Here is a 12,353-nt window from a genome sequence, read left to right as displayed (position 1 = left end):
TTAGAAACACATTTTCAATACATTTCATTCTGAACATAGTGACATCTTGAATTTCACTTGGTACAACTAATGAGGCCCTTGTTCAGTCCTGTTTTAACTTGGGGTTGTAAAATCCTCAAATTGGTGTCTGGTTTTCAGAACATTTTCCTTAAACAGGGTGGCCTAGTGTGCAACAAAGACAGAGCTAACAAGGAAGAGAGAGAAGACTCAGTGCAGAAAACTTCTAGAAAAAGTCTTGATCATAATTGCACGAATATTGCTATTCATATTGATAATGTTGATATCACCATCGTTGTGGCTGATTGTGACACACAATAAACAAAATTGGGGAAATAGATATCCATGTTATGCCCCACTTGTACATATTATCATTCAGAAATTTAGACTGTACCTCAATAAAGCAACAAAACCGGACTCCTACGGCTGCATAAATGTGTCACTCTCATGTTCCACTCAACTCAATGGCTCTCAGAGCAGTTCTCTGCTCTGTTAAATCGACATAAATCTTTGTATATTCCTCACAGGTCATCTTAATTCAGCACATTAATTATAGCCTTAAAAATGTCAACATGTTTACTGTAACCCTTCCCCAGCTGAGGTTGTAGAAGTCGTCTTTCCTGGTTTTTTGCCGGCTCGTTCGGAATATCAACGCATTCTTATCCATAGGGAGCAACGCAGATTATCCCCAGTGGGCTGAGAATAAGTCATTACAACAGAAACCTAATTAGAGTCCTAATAACCTTTAAACAGCGTAAGGCCAGTTTCAACCATTTCCATCTTAAAGAGGTGTCCCCAAGAAACTGCCATTTTGTGAACATGACATGGATTAAAATATTCTGTTTGAACCAGATTTTGACACGGATTTCTAACAGATATTTGCTTAAGACCGCATAAATAGTGTATTTCCATCTGGATTTCAGCCATGTCGCAACTTGAGGTACAGCATTACATACTCACTGCTCGAGTTCTCCAGGATTTAAGCGTTTATCTTAAATCTGCCATTAAATTCCTAATTCAAGAGAATCAATCACAAGGGAGAAAAGGAGCAGTCATGGAGGAGGAGGGTATGAGAGAGAGAGAGAGAGAGAGAGAGAGAGAGAGAGAGAGGATCAGCCACAGAAGGAATAAGAAGCACGGCCATAGAGAGGTGGGTTCCATCAGAAAGTGTGTGTGTGTGTGTGTGTGCGTGTGTGTGTGTCTCTGTGTGAGGCCTTCACACTTCCTACAGCGATGGGTTGCCTCACTGCACTCATGGTTAGGCCACATGTATGAGTCACACAGATGGAGGCCATCGCCTCAAAAATGATGGATTCAATCAACAGTGGAAGACAGAGTGTTCTGTAACCAACACAGAGGCTGGAGGCTGAAGTCCAACAAACCAGTCTACAAAAAAATAATAACAATCATATTTTTAACTTGGGAGAAGGGAGACATGGCAGAATTGAACGACTAATGGAAACAACAGAGGGATGGGTGGGTGGGGGAGACACAGGATTGTTGGGAGAGGGGGTGAATGTTAATAAAGTGGAGATGGGTGCCAGTGTGGGGTTGGTTGGCTGGAAGCAGATCAAGGAGAGATCCACACTCATACATGAGGGAGAGTGCAGTTGACAATGAAGGACAAACATTTGGGGCTCATCGTTGTCCAGGTGTTTGGGGAGGGGTGGGGGGGGTTGAAGCAGGTGGGGTACAGGGGCAGCTCTGAGCAGTGAGGTTATAAGGGAGGGGGAGGCGTAAAGAAGCGAGTGGAACGCAGCGGCGAGGAAATGGGCTGCCGCTAACGCAGCCACAGCCACAACACTCCCTCACCGCCCGCCCTGTGACAGAGCTACAAGAGCAGCGCTCCGGACAGCTCCAGTAATAGGGATAGAAACGCGAGCGTCGCTCTGTTAAGCTGCTCTACAATGAGCAGGGCGCCGCACAGAAAGTGCCCGAGTGGAGAGGATGAGCTAAACAAACCGTGAGCCAAACCGCTGTCGCAGCGATCGCACAGAGCAGACGCGGTCAGGTGGCCCCTGAATCTCAATCAATCCCGCTTAGCAGCATTCCCGGGGATAACAGGCTGCCTGAGAGAGGAGAGGAGAGGAGAGGAGAGGAGAGGAGAGGAGAGGAGAGGTAGGCAAGGAAAGGGAGGAGGGAAACAGTACAAACCTAAAATATGCCTGGAACTATCGTGACACTGGGCACTTTAATCCGAGTACGCGTATAACGGGAGCCGATCGCTAAATTAAAATCGGGATCATGCATTGGCTTAGCAGATTACCTTAGCCCTGTTGAATTGCATGGCTTACATATTTACTTGTTATTCATTTCTATAGATAGATGCATACTGACAGGGGTTCAGGCTGAGGGTAAGTACCCTGTTCAAGGCCTACTCTGCAAAAGCAAGAGATCTCTATTCCACACTCGCTCAGAAGGCTAAGATCCTCAGTAAGTGCAGGTCGAGATACAAGATGCTTACAACTTGTGCACAAATACGTTTTAATAGGTTTTGAGTTAACGAGGATGCTTCTCAGTGCTTCTCCGGGGTAGTAGACATTAGTAGACATTGCAATATGTTTTCATAAATAAAAAGGAAAGAACAAAAAATAAAGATTTCTGGAAAATATTTATTGCAAGTATGTTGAAAAGAGGGATGAACAGATTTAGATGTCATCTGGTTGTTTGTGCTGTGCAGCAACAGTGTTGTAGTATTAAAATACCCTTTATAATAATCATTTTTACAACCATTTTGTCAGATTGTTTCCAATTTATTCTGCCACTCACAATCCACTGAAAACATAATCTGTGTTCTCAAAGTAAAAAAGGAAAGAGGAATGTGCGTATTAGTACATGCATTTTCTTAATTTAAGTTAAGTGCCAAAGCGAGTTTTAATTGGTACATCCATGGGACAACTTTCTTTCCAAAGGTGAAGATTTGATTATCTTAAAAACGGTTTAATTAATTTTGTATTCATTCCTCATTCCACATGTCTCCTCTCCTTTCCCCAAACTCACCCCAGACCCCCAAACACATCTTCCTGTCTCTTAAGGGTGGCGGGTGGGGGCATCCTTAAATCATAATGAACTCCTTGTGCCTGAAAAACATTCCCCATCAGACACACCAATTTGGTGGAAGACTTCCTTTCTGGGTTGGCCCTTTCAGCCACAGCTTTGCTCCTTATTTATGCAAGTGGCCCAAATAGACTCCATGTGGCTCTAAAGTGGGGGAAAAGCCCTCCACTCCTGCAACCCTCCGATGATTATGCAAAACAGCCTTTTTTGACCGATTCGACCAAAGTCAGGGAAGCCTCCAGTGTCTGTCTCTCTCCCTCTCTCTCCCTCTCTCTCTCTTTAAATACGGCAGTGCTTTAAAAAGCCCTTTCCAGCAGTCCAGCGGCTCTCAAAGACACAAAAGCAGGGGAGGGAAACAAAGACCCGTCTGAACTGGGCAGAGTGAATTTCCGTGGAGATGCAAGCACTTCAAAATCCCAGAATTAAAGTGAATATATAAGTGAACTGTAATTAACCTCTTCTCTGTACTATGTCTCTGTGATACACCATTGCAGCAGGAAGTCAGGTGCTTGCTCAAGACACCCCCGGCTGCATTAATATGATAAATTATGTTTATTGGTAACCCTTGCAAAGGACTTTTTAGCCGAAGGAGGCTGATTACAAAGCTATAGGATGGTGATAATTTTCATATTCAACAGGGACTACTACAAGAGTGGCTTCATCTGCAACTCCGTGTACAATTTTTTTTACCATTTAGGGAGAAAGTCTTCCAAGAAACATATCTTTATAGATACCAAACAAAGAATGCCCTTGAAAAAAAACTTCCACACAAGCACGCCCGATGTGGGGGGTGGAGTGTGTGTGTGTGTGTGTGTGTGTGTGTGTGTGTGTGTCATGCAGAGACACACGGGAAGCAAAAGAAATGTCATTGAGGGGAAAAAACTTGGGTCTTTCCCTAATCACTGGGGTGGAGTTTTAAGCAATTCAAATCAGGGAGTGATTATTCAGTGGGGAGAAAGAATGGGGTCAGGGCCGCAGAGGAGTATAATGTGCGAAAGCGTCTTATCTCGCTTAACGAGACAGAGTTGCAGCAGATCTAGGAGCTGAAGATGTCAGAAAAATACTGGGAATTAGGCTTGATTGCCGCCCCACTGTACTAATGGGCAGGCTGTAATGAGCCTAAAATACTTATTATCATGCACATTATCGGACTTATTTGGCAGAGCATTTTTGGACGGATCTCCGCGTTATTATGATGGCTGAGCTGGAGTATCAGTCATTAGTTCATTATAACAGTCATACGAGCTCTCTCTCACTTTCCCATTTACACTCGGAAATGCATTAAATTGTGCCACAAATTAGAACTGCAACTTTTTAAATAATGAAAAAAACTGTTATCAACAATCTCCTTGGTAATGGGAAGGTGCAAGCAGCAAGATGAAAAGCCTAAATGTGCTTTAAAAACAGACTCAATAACCCACACAGTTATTACTGCAACAAACACTAATTATCAGTAGTTTTGTACTGGGTGTCTGGGGAGTTTTGGTTTCTGCAATGTAATCTGGGCATAAGGGCCATTTAGTTGTACTTTACTATAATTCATCCACTGTGCAAGGAGGGGTATTCAGGGACCCCTGGTGTTCCACAAAACAGTTCCTGGGTATCCAGCAAAATGTAAACAAAACAGTGTCCTCTATTAGGAATCTGTTTTACTATATTCTACATATTATTAGGAAATTACATTTCCCATATCTACTTGAATCCACTATAGAAAGAGTATGCTAATGACAATAGCAACTCTTGAAATTACAACTATTACATAAATTAAAAAAAGGAAAGAAAATATGGCAACGTCAAGCAAGCCAATAACTCTGATTACATACTGCAACTTAAACTTATTTATTTGTGGCATTTCTAAGCATGGTTTCATGTTTCCATCAAGCAAGTCAGAGTAAGAGAAAATGAGATGCTTTTGTTACAGAGAATTTGCTTCCAGTTCAGTTTCCCCTTTAAATTATGTGACAATTATGTAAACCAACAGGACATGAAGTCAAAAGGAAAACATAATGTTTGTATTCTATGTATATGCGTTGTATATTTATTCAATGTGGAATATTATTTTAATATTAAAAAATTAAAAAATTAAAAAAGGAAAAGCAGTGTTAAGTTGTCGAGGGGGCATTACTGCTGTTGGTGTAACATTTGATTGATTCTACCTGAGAGAGATAGACAAATATTACACTAAAAGATTCAAGAAAAAAAGACCAGTCTGCCAGTGTCAAAAGAAGAGTTTCACAGGTGCCACATGGTTTAGGTTAATGACTGGGTTAAACTAGCCTTTCAGACTGTCAGTGGATACAGACTGTCAGTGGATACAGACGGTCAGAAAGGATAGAGTAGGGAAGAAGCAGAGAGAAAATAAAATCTCCACTTTGGTTGAAATTACCCAGGAGCCTCAGGAGGTGAGAAATATTAATAAAAATATAGAGAATAAAAGAAAGTTCTGGGGGGGGGGGGGGGGGGGGAGTAGAAAAATAAATGGCTATGTTTCATGATTTTTAGTTGGTTGGATTGCATACGAGGCTGTTACATTCACAACTTCAATGGCTTTAGGGCAATAGATCTTATGTAGATGAGTTCAGCGACACTGACATAAGACCTTAAAGACGCTGCAGAAAAACAACCATTACAGAAATTACGCACGCTTACACATGCACAATGTCGCAGCAGGAGTAAAAGTGTGTGCCAAATGTGAGAAAACTTTTGATTCCATGTTGCCACTTCTTTAGTTACTTTCTCACACAGCTCCCTCACACACACGTGCACGTACACACACACACACACACACACACACACACGTGCGCGCGCATAGAGTAAATGCTCGGTCTCAGTTTTACTGCAACCAACTTTATTTGAGTCCAAGGGGGATTAAGTGCCATCTATCAGAATAGCTATCCGATTTTATTTAATACTGTCACTTGGGCATACTGTAATTGCAAACGCACGACCAGAAGGTAAATAGTGGTGAGGTCATGGCAAAGGAAATGAACACACATACGCGCACACATACACACAAGTCTGACAATCATTTGCTATTCCAATTACGATGAGCAGTTTTATAATTTAAAAAATTGTATAGCGAAGTAGGCCTAGCCTATTTGTGGTATGTTGCGCCTAGGTCTCACATTTGTGGCTGCGACCGATGCTTTGGAAAAGTGCTAGAACATACAAAGCGACATGCACTGTGTGAATGAATGGCAAATCTTGACTTTCTGGAAGCATCGAGAGCTCGTCAACAAAGGCGTATTGGATGAAGACGAGGGCACAATGCCTAGTCTGCAACATATATTTTTCAGTTGTAGTACGGAGGGTTTTTTTTACGCAGTGAGATAGTCAAATGGGCTATTCTATTTCGGTGACGTTGAGTTTCACGCCACCGTGGGAGTCGATTGCTGCAAAACAATAGATAAAAAACGACCAGTCTTATCAGGTATGAAACAGAGCTTTGTGATGCTCCACTACAAATCGATTTTATATAAGTGTCCGTTGCGATGAAGTGTCGGAGATAGTGCATTACCAAGCCCCCGGGTCAGAGGCTAATGGTCCGAGATAAACTCGTGTTCAGAAATCATCATTAAAGCCTACTACAGAGAGATTTACCTCCAAACGGAGTATTGTCCGGTCGATAGTCGCATTAAAATCGATTTCCACTTTTATATTCCAATTAAGACTACATTTAGCTGCAAGGCCAAGTTGTTTTGACTGCGTTGTGCCCTTTGTTAATCCCAAGGTACGCGCGTAGGATATATTGCTCTTATTTTTGAGTAAGTTATCACAAGTAAGTGCATTGCCAGTAGGCTATACATTGCACGGTTTAACATTTTCAAAATTGCCCCTTTTAAATCATGTGGTTTTTAACGTTTATTTGGTTTTGGCGGTGGGAATCCACAATAAGATAACCGACTCTAATTTGAACGTGGTGTGATTTATTATTGTTTAATGTAGCCAATGTCTTTTTAAACCCTCACAGTAACAAATCAAAAGTACCTCCGTCACTCTGAACATCTCACATTATAATTCGCAATTATGGAAGAATACCCATTTTGTATGTCCGTTCTGCGGCAGATAAGCCTACGTCAAAAAAACAAACAAATATAAAACATACAACATAAGCTAATACTGAATAATAACCATAACAATAGTAGTATCCAGTAATAATATTAGAAGAAGAAGGGTATTATTTGGTGCAGTGAACTTTTCTTATAATGACATTTTTTTTGTTTTTTTTTACTTTTATTTAAATGCATAATTAACATTTAGAGAGCATCTCCACCGTGTCATTTCTCAAAAGTGAATTTTGCAATGTCCATTCACAAGGAAAATGAGTTTTTCACCTGAAATAGCTCAGATAGCTCAGTCAGAGGTTTTCAAACAATATTTATTTGTAAATGAAACGTGGGAAATTTCGGAACTTATTTGTACTTATAAAACACATGTAGGTGATAAAGTGAGCAGTCTATATAACTGGACTGTGTTCAATATAAGCATAGTCTGCATAAGTCATGGTGCTTTTGTAAACCAAATGTTAACAATTAAACAGACGATTATATTAAAATAGTCTCGTTTAATTATTCTACACTCTAAGACCGTTAATATGTAGTTCAAATTTTCTGTGGCTCTTTATTTTCTGAACAAGATTTATTGCCTCGGCAATTATAGGATGCACATCCAGTTAACACTGTTATCTGATTTTGTATCATAATCTTTCGCAAAGCCAAATAACCGGCAGTAATTACCTAGAGTCAGTAATCACATGTCTACGGGGACTTATCGAACACGGCCTCAGACGGATATTTTAACTGTGACCAATGAAGTGCAGAACTGAGATAAGGGGGCGGTGGTCACGAAGGGAGGACGCGATTACACCGAAGGAGCGGAATTTAAACCTACTCTCGGGTAGCCTGGTAGGAAACGCAGGTCCACGGGGCTCCTCTCTCGGTGAGGCACAGACGGAGACGGTTGACAGACACAAAGCGCCGCCGAGGTGAAGTGGGACCATCCTTGTAAAACGTGATACACAGCGGGAGGATCAGGAGGAAACTGCTTGCCATGCACATTTCGCTCGAACGGAGCCCAGAGAGTCAACGAAACGGGATTCTTTTCGTGCGCAGAAAGTCGATCGTTGGTTTCTCAAGTTTGCTTTTCTTCTCTCCGTTTGGCCCTTGAACAAAGTGCAGGACAATTTGAACCTTCTGACGCGATTTCCCACACACTCTTCCGATCCAAGTATTATATCAATGCACATGCAATGGTAATTTTACTTGAAAACCGAACCACTGACCAGGGGATTACGTTTGAAAAATATATAATTTCAGCGGCGTACTAACGTATCTATCTTTCTTTAATCGTCGCTGCTGCTTACAACTAAAACTATTCCGGGGGCAGGCGCTGCCGGTCCCCTTCTGCCATATTTTTCAAATCTTAAAACCTGATATCAGAGCTTATGAGTGCTGTCTTTAGTCCATCACTTATGATGATGCAGCGCCCACTGGGAAGTTCCACTGCTTTCAGCATCGACTCGCTGATTGGAGGTCCGCCCCAGCCGAGTCCGGGACACTTTGTGTACACCGGGTACCCGATGTTCATGCCCTACAGACCGGTCGTTCTCCCGCCGCCTCCACCGCCGCCGCCCGCCCTGCCACAGTCCGCCTTACAGCCGGGACTTCCTCCGACGCACCCCCAGCACCAGATGCCGAGCTTGCCGACTAGTTTCTGCTCCAGTCTGGCGCAAGGCATGGCTCTCACCTCCACCCTCATGGCGACGCTGCCGGGCAGCTTCACCGCCTCTCCTCAGCACCAGGAGGCGGCGAGAAAGTTCGGGTCGCAGTCCCTCCAACACGTTTTCGACAAAACTCAGGACATTCGGTTGGACGGAGACGATGGGAAGACTTTTCAGGGTAAAGAGGCCACAGTGCTGCCCCCTTTCCAAGCGTCAGATCCCGTGCAATCGTCAGTAGGTAAGAATACCTGTGCTGTCTGGCGTGTAACCTGCTGCTGACGGCTTCTTGCGCGGGGATTATGCTGCATACGTTTTTGATGAAAAATAAATATCCTGGCTTTGATCTCAGCATCATAAAAAGCTTGTATGGCATTCTCGCAAGTGTCCATTGGGTTTGTGTACACATCCCATAGTAAGAGATAAAATATTTAAATTGGAAAATAAATTATGTTACATTGCCTAGATACCTTTTGAAAATATTTCATTTTAAGTTGCTTTACATCTTGGAAATGGTATGGGACTCGTGTCAATATATCATTTTAATATTTAAACATGTTATTTAATCTTTTCCATTTAAAAGATTAGCTATCTAATGTTAAGCCATTTTTAAAATTCTAATTTATTGTAGCCTAATGGTAAGAGACTCATTTCCGTATTTTTAAACTGTTGGACTTGGACCTGTCTTGCCATTGATATGCATTGATGACAAAGAGATAAATCATTTAGGCCTGCAGAATACTATGTTGTTATTTTGCTGTATACGTTTGAAGATTGGGCTACAACTTGCATTGATTTACAATGGACCACCTGTATTTTCATAAACGAGCGTGTGAAAACAAAACCAAATAGGCTAATAAAAAAAAACTATTTAGTGATTCAGTACAAACATATGTTAACTCTTGTCCGATTCATAGATTACAATGTTTTTTGCTTCAAAAGAAGTGTTGAAATGACTGAGGCAATTTCAGTGATTGCTGATTCTCATATTAAATGCGGTTATTCAATCTCCAATGCCGTTATTTTGGGAATTCTGCCTGGGGCTCTGCTCATTTACTAAATTACCGCATTTTTACTGAAGAAAAGTGCAATCGGTATCTATTAATGTGTATCCAGATGAAAACAAATCTTGCATGTTTATTTTTGTAATAATTTGTGGAGATAGAAAGTTGAGGTTAGTTGCACAGAAGTTGAAAGCTTGCGGCCGTTTTGAACGGTTATAGGCTATTTATACATTGAGGGAAATGTAAAAAGTGTGGAATGAAGTAGTAGTCTACCTATGAAAATTAAATTACTCAAAAGCCGGCAAAATGTTTATTTCTCTGTCGAAGTAGTGTCTTGTGTTAATATTTATCGTACAAATTATTCGGAAAGAAACACAATAGGCCATATATCAGAAACATGAAGGTTTCGGTTTTATTCATTATTGTAGCCTATGCCGACAGGTTCCATCATTTTAGAGTGAAACTAAACCGGCGTTATTATAAGTGAATTTTCACCCCACAAAAATGTCAATGAATAGGACAGGAAGTCTGATTACGTTAGCTTGCCATTTGACATAACTTGTCTTCAGCCTCCAGTTGACAGGCCGGGTGAGAGTTAGCCATTTCCCTGCTAACATGGCCTACTTTTATACATGGCCAAAAATGCAAAAATATGAACTGGGTTGCCGACCACCGACCTTTCCCTCTGTACACTTCACAGGGTTGCCAACGTGTTTTTTCTGCTTTACGTAGCCTACTCCGTGATGCACTGAGGAAAAGGAAATAAATGTAGTAAAGAAATTCCGAGCAAACCATTAGAGTACTGTTTCAGTTTTTCCGACGATGAGGCTGAAAACACGAAGGGAAAGTATAGAGGCGTAGCTATACCCAAACATGTAAATGTACCTTTCAGAATTCTCAATAACAAACTAGTTCCACGGGCCACAAAATGCATATATCATTGTCAAGTGTATAATATCCGTACTAAATACGTCCTCTTTTTATTTTCAGCCAGAACGCAAGGCAAAGATGACCCCAAAGAGGACGAGTGCAACCGAAAAGAGGAGAGTTTCTCAATGGACAGTGATTTAGACTACAGTTCCGACGAAAACATGACCAATAGCGCAATGTGTCAAAAAGATGACGGGGACGCGAGTGGTGGACTTGATGACGGCGTCCACGGGCCTAACGGTGCTGGCAGTACTACGTCCACGGGGAAGAACAGACGACGGAGGACGGCGTTCACAAGCGAGCAGCTGTTGGAACTGGAAAAGGAATTCCACTGTAAGAAATACCTCTCCCTTACAGAGCGCTCGCAGATTGCTCACGCTTTAAAGCTGAGCGAAGTGCAAGTCAAAATCTGGTTTCAGAACAGGAGGGCCAAGTGGAAGCGCGTGAAGGCGGGCAACGTCAACTCTAAAACCGGCGAGCCCTCGAGAAACCCCAAAATTGTTGTGCCCATTCCCGTGCATGTCAGTCGTTTTGCAATAAGAAGTCAGCACCAACAGTTAGAGCAAGCGAGACCGTGATTTTTCTCTTTCTGCTATATGAAGGACCAAACACAAATATGAAGAAAATAAATTCCGAAACAAAACATAAAAATATATACATGCTCATTGGGGAGAAATACTCGTAATCTGTTCATCTTTTGGAGGGCGTGAATAATCATGATTTAGGGGGTCAGTCAAGCGAAGTGGCAGAAAAAATGCTGCCTTAATCTAGTTAGTGATTTAAATGTGTGGCTTTAGCTTAGCTTTACCATTGAAACGACCCTTACACTTGGATACATTTTGTTAATTAAACAAACGAAGACAACAACGATGACGTATTTATTATCAATAAATTGTGTACATATTGGGGAATATAAGAAATTTAACTGATATGGGACCAAATAGAATATATTAGGCTACTGTAAGCCTTCCCGTTGCCAGGAAAGTATACTTGTTTTAAGTTCACAAGTTTTCTTGTGTTTTGTTTTCTTTATAGTGTGTATATAAGCAGATGAGAAAGGATAGGCTACTGTCTTGTGAGTGTGTTTTTGCAGACGCAAATAATCAAACTACCCCCAGAACAGATATTGGCATTTAAGAAAATTCGAGTGAGAATAAGATCATGCGGAAAAATCTGACTCTGCTTGAGCACACTGTACTTGGTGTTGATGACCTTTCTTTATCTATTAATTATGATGAATCCACGTTTTATGTTTGCTTGAAACTTTGTACTTTTTGGCTTAGTGACATTTTAATAAGGCAGAAAGCACGCTGTTAATTTATTTTATATTGTGCAAAAAGTAGCAAACATCTGATAAGTTTAAGAATATTGTGTGAATTAAACCTGGACATTAAGCAATTATGTAAATGACGTGTCGGCTTGTTTATTATTACCGCCCATTAATTTTACAGGACCTTGGTCAACAATTATTCCTCAGACAACCCCTGGCGATTTCTTTTCAATCAAACATTCCGTTGTGCAGTGGCCTACTCTGACTTGTCAGTTATATAGTCGATTCATATTATTCATAAGTGGAAAATAATATTTAATATATTTGTTTCTAAACGGTATAGCCTTACATCACGCTACTACGGTCGTATCAAGCGCAC

At 41.3% G+C, this 12,353-nt stretch overlaps 1 protein-coding gene across 1 annotated transcript; it reads left to right on the top strand.

Annotated features, from left to right (window-relative positions):
* Positions 1-8,497: 8,497 nt before the first annotated feature.
* On the top strand, positions 8,498-12,111 carry gbx2 (gastrulation brain homeobox 2). Its single transcript, XM_061225887.1, has 2 exons — positions 8,498-9,011; positions 10,765-12,111. Exons 1-2 carry the CDS (start codon positions 8,498-8,500, stop codon positions 11,280-11,282), a joined length of 1,032 nt encoding a protein of 343 aa, XP_061081871.1. The 3' UTR covers positions 11,283-12,111.
* Positions 12,112-12,353: the final 242 nt, after the last annotated feature.

This window comes from Conger conger, chromosome 17 (genome assembly GCF_963514075.1).
Source record: "Conger conger chromosome 17, fConCon1.1, whole genome shotgun sequence".
Taxonomy (NCBI): Eukaryota; Metazoa; Chordata; class Actinopteri; order Anguilliformes; family Congridae; genus Conger; species Conger conger.
Note: the sequence above shows the minus strand (reverse complement) of the source record. Positions and strands in the feature narration are given on the sequence as shown.

Bases quoted from the DNA above. Each gene is read 5' to 3' on its own strand.
- gbx2 (XM_061225887.1), top strand. From the start codon at position 8,498: ATGAGTGCTGTCTTTAGTCCATCACTTATGATGATGCAGCGCCCACTG. The intron at 9,012-10,764 runs GTAAGAATACCT...TTTTATTTTCAG, and splicing joins TCCCGTGCAATCGTCAGTAG to CCAGAACGCAAGGCAAAGAT.